Here is a 21,852-nt window from a genome sequence, read left to right on the forward strand (position 1 = left end):
TGATTTCTATCATGCCGGTGAGCTTTTGAATATCAAGCCCTTAGTGTTTGCTGGCTGCTTTATGGTATTTTGTGGAGTACACATGGTATAAATGTAATTGGGAACCTCTACCCCAATTTATTATTATTCTTTATTTATAAAGCGCCAACAGATTCTGCAACGCAGATTCCCAATAACACTTGGGTGAGTTTTGATTAACTCTGATACATGCATTCTATTCCACAGTCTTTATAATTTAAGCATATATGGATGTGCAGTCCACTGTGCTCCAGGGGGTTTCCCAGAATTGGAATTAGGCCTTTATCTAACTGGGGAAGAAAATAGAAAGGCAGTAGTTTACAGAGATCATTATCCTTTAACTATATGGTTTTTTATATGTTTTTTCTAGTAGAGGTAGTGCCAACTAAATTAGGACAACATCAGGACTTAAGCTTTGCTTTGGAAGCTAAAATATGGTATTGAGAACTTATATTTATTCAAATTTGGCTTCCCTGGAATAAATTAGTCTCTGATTAATAGAGATATTAAGAAAAGTTTCCCAGGAGGAGCTAACTATCTTCTTATCTACTCTTCTATTTTTTTAATAAATAAAAAGCTATTCACTTACAATGTTGGTGTTAAATAGTTAATAGTAACTCATAATGCTGACCTTTGGTTTTAGAGCAGAGTAGGTACCATAATTATGAAATAGGCTAGTTGAAGGCAGATATGTGTGAGCAGAGAAAGAATTTACAGTGGAAAAATTCAGCATATGAACGAGATGAGCAGGTAGTATTGTTTTTGTTTACCAAGATTATTTTTGAGTGCCACTTTTGTGGGTGTTGTACTATCCAGTGTTGATGTCAATATAGTGTTGCATTGTCCAGTTACCTGATCTTGAAAAGAGAGATTATGTTGTTGTAGGTTGATGATTGAAGATGCTGCTGCTGCTAATGTAAGGATGGATATTAGCAGGTGAAGGTCAGAGAGTGGGAAGTGGATAAAAACACAAGTATCTCATGCAGAAATACGAGATACTGAAGAGGTGGGAGAAGACAAGGTAATTGGAATGTGCATCATTGGAAAAAAAAAGGCCAAATCGTTTGTTATAGACTAGAGTTTAGAGGGAGCGGGAAAAAACCCCAACTCAAAACATGCCGGGAGTGTTTCACAACTCAGAGGTAAATAAAGAAAAGAGGTGTGTTGTATGTATCTCAAATTATGAGAATGATAGAGATGGAGGAATACAACAGAAGATGCAGCAAGGGGAAAGGTTAATGTCCACACCACCTCATTGTAAATCTCCTATCTTGGGAGTATGGCTAAAATGTAGACCATCATAAAAACATACTACAGGAGAGGTGGTATAAGTAAGTTTGAGGTACTACATGGACTTCCTCTACCTCTATTTATAAATAAATGAAGAATTTCCTCATAATGCAACTTTAACCCTTTGCTCAAGTCATATCAATATTGTTATTCTTATCATAAATGTATCTAAATATCTGTCAGATGGTTGTTGATTTTTTAGATTCACTTTTTATTTTTTGTTTAACATTTTTAAGGATAGAAATAAATGTATAGATAATACTGGTACAAACTTTTATTTCTTAAAAATGGTGTAAAAAAAAAAAGGAATCAAATTAGCCAAAATTTAAAATGAAACATTAATTGCAAAGGATTCTAAGTCTAACCCTAAAAGGTTATTTAAGTACATAAATAGCAAAACATCTAAGAAGGACAATATAGGTGCATTAAAATGCATGGAGGGTAGCATGATTAACAGTGACAGGGAGAAGGCTGAGGTACTAAACCAGTTCTTTTCTTCAGTACACACAAGAGAGGAACCAATGGAGGATACTTTGGAACAAACTAAAACAAGCCAGCCCATACCATTAACTGGGTTATGTCTAGAGGATATCAGGAAAAAAAACTGGATAATATAAAGGTAAATAAAACTCCAGGCCCAGATGGAATATACCCAAGGGTGTTACAGGAATTTAGCACTGTTAAAGACAAACCTCTACTCTTAATTTTTCAAGACTCATTATCCTCGGGCATAGTACCCCAGGATTGACGTAAAGTTGATGTGGTGCCACTCTTTAAAAATGGAAACAGGGATGATCTTGAAAGCTATAGACCAGTTAGTCTGACATCAATAGGTGGGAAGATATTTGAAGGGATTATAAAGAATTATATTGATGAGCATATTCATGTCGACAAGATTATGAGTTCAAATCATCATGGTTTTATGAGAAATAGATTATGTCAAACTAATCTAATTAGATTATACGAGGAAGTAAGTAAAAATATAGATAAAGGGGAATCAGTTGTTGTGATATACTTAGACTTTGCAAAGGCATTTGATACATTGCCACATGAGAGATTAATGCACAAATCTTGTTGAAAAGAAAAAATGTATGCGGTTAAACCGAGCTCTTTTAAAGCCAGATTACTTGGGACATTACAAATCAAAAGATATCTTGGGCTAAAGATGAACTACTAACAGCAAGATATATATATACCCTAAATATATTATCTTTATTACGAACCGCTTAAAGGAGATGGTATAGAAAAAACAAATGTATAACGGCCAATGTACAACATAATATATTGCTGAATGTTAATTTATGCGCATATATATACTTAAGGTATTTTTTCAGTGCTACTGCATGCATTTTATTGCTCATATTAAGAAATCTATAGGAAAGGCTGTATCCTCACAAACAAGGCTGTCCCAAGTTCTATGTGGGGAAAACAACTAGAGAGTTAAAAAGTAGAATCCGTGAACATAGGGATGATATCAAAAATGAAGACATGGATAGCCCAGTAGCAAGGCATTTTAAATCTCATCACAACTCAGATCACACTAAGTTGCAAATTATGGGCATTGAGCAATTAAAACAGAATAGACGGGGTGGCAATTTAGATAGAATAATCTTACAGCATGAGTCAAGGTGGATATTTAGGTTAAATACCTTAAGCCCCATTGGTCTAAATGAAAAAATAGAGTTTGTATGTTTCCTGTAAAGTCCTTTTGTAAATAGATTTTCAAAGTGTTAATAGATAAAATACACACAATACACATGCATATGTGCATATGATGCAAACTTTGGATTGACATTCTTTGATCAAGATAGAATGAAAATTGTTGCATAAGGAGTGGTTTAAAGAAATTAATTCCATTTGGAATGTTAAATTCCATATGTCTGTTAAAAGAGTAAGCTTAAAACATACTCTCTCTAAACATGATGCTGATGTTGTGATTAGCATAAATAACTTTCAGTATATTACTACAAAGGTATTGGTTCATGTTAAAAAGCTAATACATAACAATATGTCAGTAAATAGGAGGTAGCTATATGAAATTGCAATATGATTCTGTGCCGTTATAAGCCATAATATGTTGGTTGTAAATTAGAGAATAGTGTAAATATTAATGATCAGTTCCTTTATTATGCAGTTTGGTACCAGATAGTAAACACAGTTTGTTTTATAAAAAGATGTCACAAGAAGCTAACGCTAATAAGGGGGCGGACTTAGGAGCCAATGGCAGCATAAAGTCCGATACACCCCCCCCTAAGTAATACATCTGATGAGGCCCCGACACTAAGCCCTATGTGGGAGGGGAGAAACGCGTCATGATTGAGCATGCACGGAAGGTGATCAGATGAGAACAGAGCCAGCGGCATTCGGAGCTAATGAGAATGCTGAAGCATGCATGGCGGTAAACAAGTGAAGAAGCCAATTGCAGCAAAAAGGACTTTCACATTGAAGCGATTGTGAGGCAGGTACCTATGACATTGTCTATTGTTCAGGCTTTCAAGTCTTGCGGTTGAGAGCCTGGTCTGTCCTGCCAGGGTACATTGTGCGTTCTCTTTCAAGAGACAGAATCTGAATCACTCACGGGTTTAAATCACTTTATGGAGCAAACAAGTATAAACTCTGTAATCAAGCTGTAACAAGCTGTAACACCGCACTAACACATGGAAGATTTAGTTCAGAACCAGAGCGTGTTTATACACTTATGAGCCTGGAAATTGGACATCTAGTTAACTATTGTAACAGCTGCAACTTTGGGGCCCATGATAGTTTTACGGACTGACATTACTGTCCCTCAGTTATATGTGATTTGCTAACATAACAGTTGATATATTGTATATGTTGTACGTGAGAATGAAACAGGAATGATAATGATTTTGTGAGCTGGCCAGCCTGTTCAAATACCTGTGTATCTTACTGGTTTTATAACTGCATTTAAGGAAAAGGGTGGAGGGTAGTAATAAATCCTCTGATAAACTACGTGCAGTCTGTGTCCCTCTTTGATTGACTAAAATTATTGTTCAATCCTATCTTTCTACTTGGTATTGTAAATTATTTGGGACAGCTAGCACATTTTAGAGAGTATTGGAATTTGAGAAACAAATTTGTCCACCATCATATACTTTTACTTACAAGATATATACATACCCTAAATATATTATCTTTATTACGAACCGCTTAAAGGAGATGGTATAGAAAAAACAAATGTATAACGGCCAATGTACAACATAATATATTGCTGAATGTTAATTTATGCGCATATATATACTTAAGGTATTTTTTCAGTGCTACTGCATGCATTTTATTGCTCATATTACGAAATCTATAGGATAGGCTGTATCCTCACAAATATAGCGATCTACAATAAGAATAATTTTATATAGTCACCTAAATGGTGAGTTTTTTGACACTGGTGTGTTTTTAGATATTTTATTGTGTTTTAGATATTGTTGTGTGTATATTCAAACAGTAAAACTTTGATACTAAGCATTGTCTTTTATATTAAGTAAGTGAATAAATATTTTAAACTATATAAGGTGTATAGTGGTGTATATACAAAACACACTAGCCAAGATTACTACATTAAAACAAGGCAAAGTGTGACTTGTTTAAACAGTGGATCTTTAATATTAAGCATATGTCTTTTATATTAAACAAGTGAATATATAATCCACTATCTAAAGGGTACAGTGTTATATATAGGAACACACTAGCCAAGATTAATTTAAGGGAATAACTTAATACTAGGAAACATATAAAAGGTTGTCAAAATAGGAATTAGCCATCATTTGGCGCCACCTTATTGTATATACTAGATTGCATAAACCTGTGGGATTAGTTTATTAAAGGTGAGCTAGATTCCATATTGATCAGGATAAGTATTAAAATATTATTTAGTGACTTTATATTGACGCAGGCGAATGCTACATAGTTGAAGCTTTGATAAATAGGCTTCTAATACGGAAAAATGCAAGGTTCTACATTTTGGAAGTAAAAATAAGCAGGCAATGTATTATTTAAATAGGACAAAACTTAGTCTAATAGAGGTGGAAAGGGATTTGTGAGTAGTAATAGATAACAAGCTAAAGATGGGTGCACAATGCAGGGCAGTGGCTTCAAAGGTTAATAAGATACTAGCATGTATTAAAAGAGGCATTGATTCAAGGGAGAAAAGAAATTTTGTCACTATATAAATCCCCGGTAAGACTTTACCTTGAGTATAGAGTGCAATTCTGGGGATCGATTGCAAAAAAAGATATTGCAGGGAGTGTCAGTGAATGGGTCATGTGGGATTTTTTTTTAATTATTATTAGTGTGTATTTGTTTGGAAAGTATAGAGAAAAATTGGTCCTAATCTAAGTGATGGAAAATTATTTTGTAGATATTGAATGTTTTTTTGTGTGCTGAAGGTATTTGTAAAAATGTCATCCTGGCATTGTAAATTATATGATTGTTATTATATAATGTACTGTGGAACAGATAATTTGTAAATTTGTGTATAATAACCCCAATAAATAAAAAAAAGTATAAATAAACAGATAATCATTTGATTTACTTAGTAAATTTAGATAAATATAGTAAGGACGACATGTATAAATGTAAAAAGCCTAGTCTTACCTTGCACAGTTTTCTATCTAATCTTAGTAAATAAAAAAGTGGGTAATCACCAGGCTTTGTTGATTTCTATGTTTTTTTTTAATAAACATATTTTGCTTAGTGGGGGAGGATTCAATGCACTGGTTTCTAGGATGACACAAAGAAATGTGCATAACTTAAACTTACTAAGGCACACGACTCACAGTTGCAGAAAAATGATGTAAATCTGTTAAATCCATAAAATTAAACAATCATACTTTGACCAGCGTGCAAAAATATCTGAAATTCAACGAGTTGATGTAACAATAGTTGCTCTATGAATATGAGGATATATATAGCTAGATAGATACAGTAGATACTCATTTGTATAGGATGAATTTATGTTGTGTTAACCAAGACAATTTGACACTTAGCTGTAGTTAGATTTATTTTTAACAATACTTATATCATTTCTTATTTATAACACAACTGGGTTATGTAATATATATTATCATTTTAGTCTTTCAGCAAAAGAGTGGTCTCGTGTTCGCCAGTGAATTAGGAGAAAGCATAAAAACACGACACAAAGCACAAGATTGCAGGAACTGAGTTCCCACAGTTATAGGATCTTTCAACATGAAGAATACATTTTGCCACTGCTCATCTAGCATATCATCCTGCAATCTAAATCAGATGATAGCGTTAAACGGCATTCCTCTATATTAAATGACACTTTCATCTTCTGCATACCTTTCATCGCATTTGATAAGAATCACACTGTCAGTACCGATCCCCAAAGCAGCTGCTCCCTTCTTAACAGAAAAGTGGCTCTGTAAGGGAACATAGATAATTATAAACATGTCACTGTTTAAGGTATAATAGAACTGATATCTACAATGACAAATAAGAATGTTTTAGATTTGATTAATGGTTATATTCTTTTTTTGTAATTAGAAAGAACAAAAAAACACATTAAAAGGTCGGAGTAAGTGGTGCACAAACAGGAAATTCATTTAAGTTTCATTACCAAATTAAACAACGTTAAGCAAGCAAAATTGTTAACATGGTAAATTGTGTTCTTTCATCTGCATAATATATTTTTGTGCCCTTTCCCTTTATTGTTTGTTTTAAAAAAAAGCTTAAAATGAAACACTAGATAAAATAATTTGGGCTAAAGTTATACCTAGAAACAGTATATAAACACCACACTTAAAAAGATATGTAAAGAAATAGATGCATGACAATATATAACAAATATCTTACTTGAAATTGATTTTGACCCTCTCAACAGAAACTACTCTCTCTAAGGTTACAAATGATTTACTATCCTCTAAATGAAAATGCTACTACTTCTATCTTAATCTTCAGACTTTTCTGCTATATTTTACACAGTAGACTATCCTCTACATTTACAATTTCGACATTATTTTGGCATCAGAGTCTTCTTGTTCACTTTCAACCTCTACTACCACTTAAGTTCCTTTTAACATCATATGGTCTGATCTTCTCTCTTTAGGAATACCACAAGGTTGTCTTGGGTCCCTCAATCTATACATCCTCCTTTGAAAAACATGTACATCTATCTATATTTAAGTTCTGTTACCTACTATACAATAATGATACTCAAACCAAGTTCTCTTTGCCTTTTTACTCAACCAGGTCACCAGTTGTCTCTCTGCAGTTTCCCAACTGGTTGTATGGTTGTTCTTAAACTATGTAAAGCTCAATCTCCTTTAAAAACTTGGATTCCTTATTCTTCCTGTCGAAGACATCCTACAACAGAAATCTATTTTCCTGAGGGGTGGGAATTACGTATCATCACCTAAACTTCACATATACAACCATTTATTAAATTCTGCCATAGTGATCTACCTATCTTTAGAATTTTCCCTTTCCTTACCCAAGATACCATTGAAATATAAATTCTCTTATTCATTTTGTCTTCTATTTATGTAACAGGTTCCTAAATGGACTTTCAAACTGCTGTTTCCCCCCTTTCCAGTCCTTCAAGAATGATTTGGCTAGACTCATCCATCTAAGTCACTGATCCACATAAGCCACCGTCCCCTCTCTGCCAGTCCCTACACTGACTACCCCTATGCTCTAGCGATCAGTTCAAAATATTGATTCTAACCTAGAAATCCCTCAATGCTGTCACACTAAAATATTTACTCATTAATCTACACATAACTATTCTATCCTATTTCTCACATGCTGTTCCTAGTCTCTGAAAGTCTCCTCCCCCACTCCATCAGAATAGCTTCAAACACTGTTTAAAAACTTTAAGTGTAGGTTACCCCTTCTCCCCTAATAGTGTACCCAGTGCTATGAAATTCTTTACAAATAAAGAATTATAACAATATGAATGCTATTGAGATAAATACTAGGATACAAATGTTCTAATGCACATAAAAATTAATGCCACCAAGATTTACCATCCAATCTAGGGCTACAGATGACAACAAGCATTAAATTCTGGAGTTTATGAAAATAGACATTTTAAGTAAAAAATCTAGAAGCAATGTTTGTTTTATTACATATAATAGTATACATACAACTAACCTTAATGGATTTGATCCTGTAAAATACTTTTTTTGTTGAACATTTTCATATTAAATGACTGCATATAATGCATATTAACTGTGTTAAATATTGTGGACATCTTTTAAATTTTATCATACGCATTTCTGTAATGAATAATTTGTATTCTCCACTAAAACATAATAGGATGAACGTTTTTCTAGTTTTGTCAGTACTCTAAATAGATTAAAGAACAAGGGATACTTGTAAGGGCCTAAATTATTTGTTTGTATTATTCTATTAAAAAGTATGAGTTATAAATCATAACATTGTGTATATTATATTATACTGTAGATGTTTTTTTGACATAATCTATCATTTTCTTGTAAGAGAATTTTTCTAAACTAAAGTTTTATATAATTAAAATGAGCTACGTATCCTTTTTATTTCAAACCCATTTAAATGCATCTCACACCATTTAGGCAAGACCTAGAGGCACATATACCAAAATATCTCATTGTATATTAACAAGGCTAAATGCTTTATGTAAATGAAGGAATGGGGTATAAACTGAGGTCAGCGTGCAGCATTGTGATTTAGAAAGTCTTTAGCTAGGTAATTTTACATGACAAGAACACTGTGATTACAAGTACAATCAAATAACTTTTGGAGCCAGCGCTCATTATGTTCATTTTCAAGTGCCAGTCCCAATGTATCATTAGTGGAAAAGGGGGCAAAAAAGCCCAATTTTGATGTGCTTCTTTGTATGACCCAGTAATTGTCATACATAGTGGCTTTCTCAAATGATGAGCTAAAGGGACATCATAAACATGGTTAAATTTGATAACAGGTAGAAAGGTAATGGAATAAAAACTTGGGAATAATTTACAAACCTCTATATAATATATATATATATATATATATATATATTAGAATACGTAGCTGATTCAACATTTTGGAGAGGTAATGCCAAGTGACATTGCACAGATAAAGAAAGTCATGTGTTTTGTTTTCTGTAATTGTATACTTTATAATCCTGAATAATAACATAGATTTATACACACACACACACATGTGCACACAATACATACATACACATACAATACACACACATGCATTCACATAGACACACTTACACACACACACACAACACATACATGCACATGCAATACACACACACATGCATTCACATAGACACACTTACACACACACACAACACATACATACACACACATACACACATTCATACACATTCACATGCATTCACACACACACTTTTACCCATACACACACACACGCACATACACACATATATGAACACATACACATACACACATACATACACATACACACATTCACACACACACACTTTCACCCATACACACACATGCACATGCACGTACGCACACACACATATATGCACACATACACACGCATTCACACACACTAACTTACAAACATACACATACATACACCTGCACACATAAATACGCACACACACACACAACACACACACTCATAAGCCTCAGCCAATAGATTGTGATTGAAGACTACATTGCTTTTATTAATAAATACATTTAGCTGTATTTTGGGTGCATTTGGGGCACATTTATAAAATTAACTAGAGATCTGATTTTAATCTTAATTTTATAAGCGCTAATTGCTACCACGAACAATTTCTCTCTCTCTCTCTGTCTCTCTGTCTCTCTCCGTCTCTCTCTCTCTCTCTCTCTCTCTCTCTTGCACTCTCTGTCTTAAAATTTTACTTTGATCGCAGTTTGCACACAAGCGAAAAATGTATTTAGCGTGCCACTTGCCATCTGGCCCATTGTGTTTAAAATATGTTTTAAACTACAAATTTGCTTAATAAAAGCTCCATTATGCATTTCAGTTTAGAGCAATAAGGGACAATCATGGCTTGTGATTGGCTATACTAACTTCAGATTTTAAAAAAAAAATGTAGAAAAGAACCTTTTAGGAGTGCTAAAAATAAAACAACAATGATATTTGGTCTATTTATAAAGATATATAAGCACAGTTCAGCGCACTCATTAAAATGCAGTGCTATCATTTCTATCATTTCTATCAGAAAATAGACAATTGCATGTAGCCAATCATAGATGGTTCCATGAATAATGCTTTGTTTATATGAACTTAATAGTTGCTGTACATTTCTTGTTATGCTTTTTTTGAGTTAACTACAATCTATAAGCGAGAATCAAGTAAATCTTTATAATAACATTTTAGATCTGAATTAAAATTGTGCTTTCTTTAAAATATGGATGGTTTGCTATGTCACTTTTCTTTAAAACGCAGAATGTAAGAGATAAGGAGTAAATTGCAAAAGGGTCTGACCTTTATTATAACCAACAGGCTAACTGTACATTATATGCTGTACTTTTGGAAAATGGAATTCTTTAGAAACCAGAACAAACCCTTATCTGCCATGGTACAGATTTTGGTGTAAATAAAAATGAAAAAAGTGGAATATACCAGGCTAATAAGAAAATAAAGAAATTACATAAACTAGTATAACTGAGAGAAACTTATAATACTTAACCCATTCTAATGTACTAAGTCCCCACTAATGTTATGAATTAGCTACATCTACTAAAACTTGTTCAAATTATACATTTTACTAAAGCTTCCTACTTAAAAAAAAAGGTTTAAAGGAACAGTAAACGTTACTTTTAAGGTTGCTTAATATGAAAAACCGTAGTTTATTTATAAGAATAAAGTGTAAAAACATTATATTTTAGAATGTTAAAGGGACACTGAACCCAAATTTTTTTCTTTCATGATTCAGATAGAGCATGCAAATTTAAGCAACTTTCTAATTTACTCCTATTATTTTTCTTCGTTCTCTTGCTTTTTTTATTTGAAAAAGAAGGCATCTAAGCTATTTTTTTTGGTTTAGAACCATGGAAAGCACTTGTTTATTGGTGGGTGAATTTATACACCAATCAGCAAGAACAACACAGTGTGTTTACCAAAAATGGGCCTGCATCTAAACTTACATTCTTGCATTTCAAATAAAGATACCAAGAGAATGAAGAAAATTTGATTATAGGAGTAAATTAGAAAGTTGCTTAAAATTACATGCTCTGGGGCATATTTATCAAGCTCCGATTGGAGCTTGATGCCCCGTGTTTCTGGCGAGCCTGCAGGCTTGCCAGAAACACAAATTATGAAGCAGCGGTCACAAAGACCGCTGCTCCATAACCTGTCCACCTGCTCTGAGCAGGCGGACAGACATCGCCGGAAATAAACCCGATCGAGTACGATCGGGTTGATTGACACCCCCCTGCTGGCGGCCAGGCCGCGAGTCTGCAGGGGGCGGCGTTGCACCAGCAGCTCTTGTGAGCTGCTGGTGCAATGCTGAATACAGTGAGCGTATTGCTTGCCGTATTCAGCGAAGTCTGGCGGACCTGATCCGCACTGTCGGATCAGATCTGCCAGACTTTGATAACTAGAGGCCATTATCTGAATCACAAAAGAATAAATTTGGGTTCAGTGTCCCTTTAATATATTCGATTTTGCACCCCCATCTGGCCACCCACAGCTCCTGAACATTTTTTGTTTTGTTTTAGTTATTGTACACTTTAGCTTATCCGGAGAGGACCGATCACCTCATCATTGATATTTATTGAAGACGCTCTCTCAGACCAATGCTAAGCTGATGCGCATGCTCAAAAAGCCTCCTCTTCAAACAGGTTCAGCTCAACCAATGAACCCAGGCAGCACAATACAATGGGGCAGTAATTCAAATTGGACAATTGCATCTCTTCCCTATCTTCCTTTCCACTTATTGTACAATTGTGCATAAGCATTGGTTGCATGCAGATAGGCATTCTTAGTATGGTTAGTGGCCAGGCTGGCAGGTTGATATGCTAATCAGTAATATTACTACTATGTGGGGGGGGTCATTGCATTCTTGGACCCAGGCAGCACACTATCTTGAGCCGGCCCTGTCTCCAAACACGGAAGATCAAAATACAGACACACACATATATATATATATATATATATATATATGATAAAGTTATATAATATATATGATAAAGTTTTATATTTATGTATATTTCTATAAATCAAGATATTTATTTGAACTGCCATTTTTGGAATTTTCATGAAGCAAAAAAGTATATTACTCTGTTATATATTAAAATACTGACCTCACTCATTATTGACAAAGGGGTACGATTTTATAAAGCAGAAGTTATAATTAGAAGAAACCCTTCTGTCTATAATAACATTCTAATTTTAAACCATTGTTTACATTTCTCTGTCCAGTGACAGAACATGTGATGCTGCAGGACAGGCGCTACAGTGCTCTGAAGGTCCTGTGTGAGCGCGCGTTAGAAGGAGAGGAGTGAGTATATGCTGAGTGTAGCATAACTGCCCACTGTAGGTAGGAATGGGAAAAAAATTAGAGTGAGTTGGGGTGAAGGATATATCGAGAAGAAAATACTTTAGAGGGTATTTCTTTATTTCTTTCATGTAATTGGCAAGAGTCCATGAGCTAGTGACGTATGGGATATACAATCCTACCAGGAGGGGCAAAGTTTCCCAAACCTCAAAATGCCTATAAATACACCCCCCACCACACCCACAATTCAGTTTTACAAACTTTGCCTCCTATGGCGGTGGTGAAGTAAGTTTGTGCTAAGATTTCTATGTTGCTATGTGCTTCTCAGCATTTTGAAGCCTGATTCCTCTCAGAGTACAGTGAATGTCAGAGGGATGTGAAGGGAGTATCACTTATTGTATGCAATGGTTTTCCTCATGGGAGATCTATTTAATAGATTCTCTGTTATCAGTTGTAGAGATTTATCTCCTACCTCCCTTTTCAGATCGACGATATACTCTCATATTCCATTACCTCTACTGATAAACGTTTCAGTACTGGTTTGGCTATCTGCTATATGTGGATGGGTGTCTTTTGGTAAGTATGTTTTCATTACTTAAGACACTCTCAGCTATGGTTTGACAATTTATGTATTTATATAAAGTTCTAAATATATGTACTGTACTTATATTTGCCATGATTCAGGTTTTCAGTATATTTCCTTTTGCAGACTGTCAGTTTCATATCTGGGAAATGCTTTTTTTTTGTTTTAGGAAAAATGTATTTCTTACCTGGGGTATAGTCTATTTTTCAAATTGACTGTCTTTTAAATTCAGAATTCGGCTCTCGAGGGCGCACAATACCAATGTTTATTGCGTCATTCTTGGCGCAAGATTTTTTTGGCGCAAAGTTATGTTCGTTGACGCAAATTCATCATTTCCGGCGTCTTAGTCGACGCTGAGTCCTTCACAAGGTTGCATCATCTGTGACGCGAGTGTGTCATTTCCGGACGTTTTTGCCGCAAAAAAATATTTTTATTATTTAAGATCCCATTCCTATATGCCTCTTGCCTTTTTTTCTCTATCAGAGGGCTATGATGTTTGTATTTTTTCCCATTCCTGAAACTGCCATATAAGGACCAAGATAATTTTGCTTTATATGTTGTTTTTTTCTCTTACATATACAAGATGTCACAATCTGATCCTGTCTCAGAAATCTCTGTTGGAACCCTGCTGCCTGATAACAGTTCTACCAAAGCTAAGTGCATTTGTTGTAAACTTTTGGAGGTTATATCTCCTGCTGTGGTTTGTAATAGTTGTCATGATAAACTTTTACATTCAGAGAATGTATCCATCAGTAGTAGTTCATTACCTGTTGCTGTTCCCTCAACATCTAATGCACAAGATATACCTGTAAATTTTAAATAATTTATTTCTGATTCTATTCAGAAGGCTTTGTCTGCAATCCCGCCTTCTAATAAATGTAAAAGGTCTTTTAAAACTTCTCATAAAAATGATGAAATTTCAAATGACCGGCAACATGCTGAATTATCCTTCTCTGATGGGGATCTATCTGGTTCAGAAGATCCTGCCTCAGATATTTAAACTGACAAATCTTCTTATTTATTTAAAATGGAGTATATTCGTTCTTTGTTAGTAGAAGTGTTGATTACATTGGATATGGAGGAAACTAGTCCTCTTGATATTAAAACTAGTAAACATTTAAATTCTGTTTATAAACCTCCTGTGATTATTCCAGAGTTTTTTCCAGTTCCTGATGCTATTTCTGATATGATTTCTAAGGAATGGAATAGGCCTGGTACTTCTTTTATTCCTTCTTCAAGGTTTAAAAAATTGTATCCTTTGCCAGCAGTTACTTTAGAGTTTTGGGAAAAGATCCCCAACGTTAATGGGGCTATCTCTACTCTTAATAAATGTACTACTATTCCTACAGAAGATAGTACTTCTTTTAAAGATCCTTTAGATAGTAAACTTGAATCTAATCTAAGGAAAGCCTATTTATATTCAGGTCATCTTCTCAGGCCTGCAATTTCAACTTTTTGGTTGGAAACTTTAGCGCAACAAGTATTGGATCATGATTTGTCTAGCATTGTTAACTTGATTCAACATGCTAATAATTTATTTGTGATGCCATTTTTGATATCATCAAAATTGATGTTAAATCTATGTCTTTAGCTATTTTAGCTAGAAGAGCTTTGTGGCTTAAATCTTGGAATGCTGACATGACTTCAAAGTCCAGATTGCTACCTCTTTCTTTCCAAGGTAATAAGTTATTTGGTTCTGAGGTGGATTCAAGAGATCAAAGCCAGCCCCCAAGTCCGCATGAAGGTGCGGCCCTCATTCCATCTCAGCTGGTAGGGGCAGATTAAGATTTTTCAAAGATGTTTGGACCAATTGGGTTCAAAATCAATGGATTCAGAGTATTGTCTCTCAGGGGTACAGAATAGAATTCAGAGTAAGACCGCCTGTGAGAAGATTTTTTTCTCTCACGCATCCCTGCAAACCCAGCAAAGGCTCAGGCTTTCCTGAAGTGTGTTTTAGACCTGGAGTTATCAGGGGTAATCATGCCAGTTCAGTTTCAGGAACAGGGTCTGTTTTTTTTTTTTTTTAAATCTATTCATTGTCCCAAAGAAAGAAAATTCATTCAGACCAGTTTTGGATCTAAAAATTTTGAATCGATATGTAAGAGTACCAACTTTCAAAATGGTGACTATAAAGACTATTCTGCCTTTTGTTTAGCAAGGGCATTATATGTCCACAATAGACTTACAGGATGCATATCTTCATATTCTGATTCATCCAGAGCACTATCATTTCCTGAGATTCTCTTTTCTAGACAAGCATTACCAATTTGTTGCTCTTCCTTTTGGCCTAGCGACAGCTCCAAGAATCTTTTCAAAGGTTCTCGGTGCCCTACTATCTGTAATCAGAGAGTGGGGTATTGCTGTGTTTCCTTATTTGGACAATATCTTGGTACTTGCTCAATCTTTATGTTCTGTAGAATCTCACATGAATCAACTAGTGTTGTTTCTTCAAAAACATGGTTGGAGGATCAATTTACTAAAAAGTTATTTGATTCCTCAGACAAGGGTAACCTTTTTAGGTTTCCAGATAGATTCAATGTCCATGACTTTGTCTCTAATGGACAAGAGACATTTGAAATTGGTTGCAGCCTGTCAGAATCTTCAGTCTCAGTCATTCCCTTCAGTAGCTATATGCATGGAAATTTTAGGTCTCATGACTGCAGCATTGGACGTGATCCCCTTTGCTTGTTTTCATATGAGACCCCTCCAGCTTTGTATGCTGAACCAGTGGTACAGGGATTATACAAGGATATCACAATTAATATCCTTAAATCCCAATGTTCGACTATCTCTTGGTGGTTAGATCACCATCGTATTGTTCTAGGGGCCTCTTTCGTTCGTCCAACCTGGACTGTGATCACAATAGATGCGAGTCTTTCAGGTTGGGGATCTCTGACAGCACAAGGGGTTTGGAAATCTCAAGAGGCGAGATTACCAATAAATATTTTGGAACTCCATGCGATTCTCAGGGCTCTTCAGTTTTGGCATCTATTGAAGAGAGAACTGTTCATTTGTTTTCAGACGGACAATATCACAACTGTGGCATATGTCAATCATCTGGTTGGGACTCACAGCCCTCTAGTTATGAAAGAAGTATCTCGGATACTTGTTTGGGCAGAATCCAGCTCCTGTCTAATTTCTGTGGTTCATATTCCAGGTATAGACAATTGGGAAGTGTATTATCGCAGTCGTCAGACTTTACATCCTGGAGAGTGGTCTCTCCACCCAGATGTGTTTTCTCAAATTGTTAAGATGTGGGGTCTTCCAGAAATAGATCTGATGGCATCTCATCTAAACAAGAAACTTCCCAGGTACCTGTCCAGGTCCAGGGATCCTCAGGCAGAAGCAGTGGATGCGTTGACACCTCCTTGGTGTTATCAACCTATGTCAGGATTTCCTAACTTACATCAGTTCTGCTGTCCCTTTAACTGCAGACCTAACCTCACCAGAGGTTATTTAAACTTCCCACGCCCCTATCTCCTTGCTTCAGAAATGTAAGGTGCAGGGATTGTATGCAGCAATCCTGTCCTATTAATCTATTTTTGGATTATAACCGTTACCAGTTTCATCCTAAAACTGTTTTTGCCTGCAAAGTTGTGAACTCTCTCTGTACAAGGAGCAAGCTAGCCAAAAGGGAATATTTGAAGTCTGAACAGATTCCTTTGACAACTAAGAGCTGCAGCAACAGAGAGGAACTGCTCTGACAGGCTCCCTGCTTGTTCAGCAGAGTTCAATCTGTGAATTACACTAAGCTGCAGGGTATTCAGCACGCTCAGTGTAAAACACTCTCCTAACTGAACATTGCCACGTGAGTTCCACTGGAGTGATTATTAATATTCCTGACAGCCAATGCTTCCATCCACTCTGCAACATATCTCAGAGCACTCCAGTCATTGCAGTAACGGTAACTCTGACAGGCTGTTTCTTTTCTCAGCATAGATATACTGAATCAGTTCTGTGAATTATTCCTAAGCCTGTGTGGTACTACATTATCTGACTGGATAACAAACTATCTTATTAACCTGCCTTTACTAACGTTACTATTGCAAGCTCCATAGTAACCATTGTACTTAAAGGCATACAAACCAAAGTTATTCTAGGGCTGCAGTTGTGATCCACAACGTTACAGGACTAACAGAACATTACATAATTCTGAAGCCAATAAATGGATCCAGCAGACCTACCCCAAATTGTGTATTCACTCTCCCAAATAGTGGATCAGTTAGCTCAAGCCTTCAGGGAATTAAAGGTACAGAATGATAACCTCACAGGTATCATAAAAGACACTATGACTTCCAAATTAACCCTTACTGATCCTATACCTGAACCACAGGTTGGTCTACCAGACAAGTTTTCCGGTGACAGGTGACAATTCACACAATTTAAAAATGCTTGCAACTCTTCACTCTCAAAAGGAAGACTTACCGTACAGAATGCATTTCATTCCTTAGAGGAGAACCCCGTAAATGGGCTGAGTCTTTCTTTGAAGAAGATCATCCTATACTCTCTTCCCTAGAAGATTTCTTTAAGGAAATGGGTGTTATTTATGAAGACACTAACAAGCAGCTCACTGCTGAATTAAAAATGAGAGCTCTTAAGCAAGGTAAGAGACCTGCAGAGGAGTATCTCACAGAATTTAAACAGTATGCTAAGGATACTGAATGGAGTGACATTGCTCTCAGAAACCAGTATAGTTTAGGGTTGTCAGAACTTGTGAAGGATGAGCTTGCCCGATCAGAGCTTCCTAAATACCTTGAAGTGTTGATAGCTCTGAGTATACAAATAGATAGACTCCTCCGGGAACGCAGGGTTGAGAGACATGGCTTAGATCTATCCTCAAAAGAATTACCCACATACCGTAGAGCTCCCACTGCTCAACCTGCTGAACCAATGGATATTGGTTTTGCCAAAGGCCCACTTCAACCAGAAGAACGTACCTGATGCAGACTAAACAATCTCTGCATGTACTGTGCCTCCAGCCAGCATGCTGTGAAGGATTGCCCCATACTTCAAAGGCAAAAGAAGCACATGTCCCACCTTATATCTACCAACCTAACTGCAAAGGTTAACAATGTGGCTTATTGTTCTCTATCCCTTTCATTGCAGTGGGACCACCACCTTCTTCTCAGTGAGGCCATCATTGACTCCGGAGCCTATACAAGTTTCAAAGACTCAGCTGTAGTGTATAAAAATAAAATACCTGTTGTTTTGAAAGCAAAACCTGTCTCCATCCGAGTTATTGATGGGTCCCTAATCAACACAGGACCCATTACACACCAGACCATACCTCTTAAGGTCACAGTCCAAACTGTCATGTAGAATATATTTCATTCAACATCATTCCCTCACCTCTATTCCTTGTAGTATTAGGCCTTCAATGGCTACAAACGCATCAACCTACCATACTCTGGGATCGGCTATAAGTCCAATTCTCATCAGTTTATTGTAAGGATACTTGTCATCCACATCCTACTATCTGCCATGTGAGTGAAATTTCTATACCTCCAGAGTACCTAGATTTCAAAGATGTTTTCTCCAAAAAGGAGGCTGAAAATCTACCACCTCATCGAGACTATGATTGTCCTATAGAACTCATACCCGGGTCCACCATTCCCAACGGACATATATATCCGCTTTCTCAACCAGAATTGGACCATCTGAAAACATACATCTCGGAAAACTTAAGGAAGGGTTTCATTCAAGCATCTACATCCCCTGCAGGCGCGGGAATATTTTTTGTCAAAAATAAAGACCAAACGCTCAGACCCATAATAGATTATCAGGAATTAAATAAGAGGACTGTAAAAAATCATTACAAATTACCCCTGATTCCCAAACTTATCGAATGCCTAAGCACAGCTCGAATTTACACCAAATTGGACCTAAGAGGTGTGTATAACCTCGTTCGCATTAGAAAAGGGGACGAATGGCTCATGGCTTTCAGGACCCATTATGGGTTGTATGAATACACCGTGATGCCATTTATCCTCTGCAACACGCCTGCAACTTTCCAACATCTTATTAATGATGTTTTTAGGGATTTGTTGGATATTTGTGTCGTGGTGTACCTGGACTATATCCAAGTATATTCAAACAATTTGGAGGATCATCGAAAACATGTGAGATGGGTGTTAACACGACTAAGACATCATCAGCTGTATGCCAAACCCGAGAAATGGCATTTCCATACTACTGAAATAACTTTTTTAGGATACCACATTACCCCAAATGGTATAGAGAAGCATAAAACAAAGGTTGAAGCGATTAGGACTTGGTCAGTGCCCAGCTCAAAAAAGGAATGGCAAAGGTTTTTGGGGTTCACAAACTACTATAGGAAATTCATCAAGAATTACTCAACTTTAGTGAAACCTCTGACTGGTCTCACCAGTGTCAAAATTCCTTTCCAATGGTCGGCCACAAAACAGAACATATTCGAATCCCTGAAAGAGAAATTCTGTCAAGCACCTATTTTACGGTTCCCAGATCCAAATCTTCCATACATTCTAGAAGTAGATGCCTCTGACTACGCCCTAGGTTCCATTCTCTCACAATAAAAATCACCAGACAAACCAATGCATCCAGTTGCCTTCTTCTCCAGTATGATGAGCACTGCTGAATAAAACCACCCAGTCGGTGAGAAGGAACTACTAGTAATAAAATCATCCCTTGAACATTGGAGACACCTTCTAGAAGGAACAAAGTATCCTATCCTCATATATACAGACCATAAGAATTTGGAATATCTGCAAACTAACAGAACCCTGTCTGCTCGGCAACTCAGATGGAGTCTTTTCCATTCCAGATTTCATTTCTACATCACGTATAGGGCTGGAAGCAAGGATGGTAAGGTAGATGCCCTCTCAAGGAAGGACATGAAACCTGAAACATTTAACCAACCTGCTACTGTTATTCCCTCTGACCAGATTATTGCACTGACACCAACCTTCATTGAATAATTGAAACAGAGACAATCTGAAGATACCTCTGTTACTAAAGTTCCTCTTGATTTACATGCAGATGGTCTCCTATACCACATCAACAAACTATATATACCATCTGCCTTACGAACTACCATACTTAAAGAGCATCACAACTCCACTATGTCTGGACATCCAGGCATTACAAAGACCATAGAATTGATAAAAAGATCTTATTGGTGGCCTTCCCTACCTTTATCTGTAAAGGAATATGTTGAAACTTGTCCGATTTGCACCGTTTGTAAAACTGATAGGAGATGTCCTTTTGGCTTACTCATGTCCCTACAGATCCCAGGAAGACCATGGCAATGCATAGGAATAGATTTTATAGTGGACCTCCCAACTTCCGATAACCATAACACCATTCTAGTCATCGTAGACCTTCTCACCAAAATGGCACACTTCCTACCCTATCACAAGTTGCCCACATCTTCAGAAACCGCCAGCCTATTCCTTAACAACATTGTGAAATTACATGGCTTACCACAGACCATAATCTCTGACAGGGGAACATAATATATATCCCAGTTCTGGAAACAGCTATGTAAGAATATGCAAGTAGAACATCGCTACAGCACTTCGTTTCATCCACAGACTAATGGCCAGACCGAGAGGGTGAACCAATGGATAGAGCAGTACCTTAGGTGTTACTGCTCAAACCAACAAAACCAATGGTTCCAAAGCCTCCCATTGGCAGAATTTGCCTACAATAATTCGGAAAATGCCACAACTAGTAAAACACCTTTTTCTCGAACTATGGATTCCATCCTTCATTCCAACTAGTCCCACAAAATGACACTACCTGTCCCCAAGTGGATGATACCACCAATTCTTTCCTGGAACTTTTCCAACACTCAAGAGAGAACATAGCCGAAACCCAAAAGACCCAGAAGCGATACTATGATATGAAAAGACGACCACCTCTCTTATATAGGGTGGGGGATAAGGTTTGGTTAGCCATGAAACATATCAAGCTCAAGACACCTAGCAAGAAACTTAGCGTAAACTTCATTGGACCCTATTGGATAACCATGATAGTGAACGAGAACGCTGTTACTTTGGACCTGCCAACCACTTATCGCCTACACCCCACTTTTCATGTCTCATTACTTAAGCCTTATCGGACATTGCGGCAAACAGAGATCAACTCAGCATCAGAGTTACAGTTTGACTCAGAAGTGGACTATGAGGTGGATGCCATCCGGGACTCATGGATCAGAAATGGGGAAACTCCAATATTTAATACATTTTAAGGGTTACGGACCTGATGAGGACTCATGGGAACCCTCCACAAATGTACAAGCTCCTTGTCTGGTTTCAATATTCCATAGACGACATCCAGAACGTCCTAGATTTGCAGCTGGTGGGCAGCTGCCCTGAGGTAGGGGGTATGTCAGGATTTCCTAACTTACATCAGTTCTGCTGTCCCTTTAACTGCAGACCTAACCTCACCAGAGGTTATTTAAACTTCCCACACCCCTATCTCCTTGCTTCAGAATTGTAAGGTGCAGGGATTGTATGCAGCA

At 36.6% G+C, this 21,852-nt stretch overlaps 1 protein-coding gene across 1 annotated transcript in view; it reads right to left on the reverse strand.

Annotated features, from left to right (window-relative positions):
* The window catches only part of GAD2 (glutamate decarboxylase 2), a 273,704-nt gene that overhangs the window by 129,356 nt on the left and 122,496 nt on the right, over positions 1-21,852 (reverse strand). Inside the window, exon 8 of the mRNA XM_053712962.1 lies at positions 6,628-6,707. Coding sequence (XP_053568937.1) covers positions 6,628-6,707 — 80 coding nt within the window. The remainder of the gene's footprint in view (positions 1-6,627; positions 6,708-21,852) is intronic.

The sequence above is a fragment of the Bombina bombina genome, chromosome 5, assembly GCF_027579735.1.
Source record: "Bombina bombina isolate aBomBom1 chromosome 5, aBomBom1.pri, whole genome shotgun sequence".
Taxonomy (NCBI): Eukaryota; Metazoa; Chordata; class Amphibia; order Anura; family Bombinatoridae; genus Bombina; species Bombina bombina.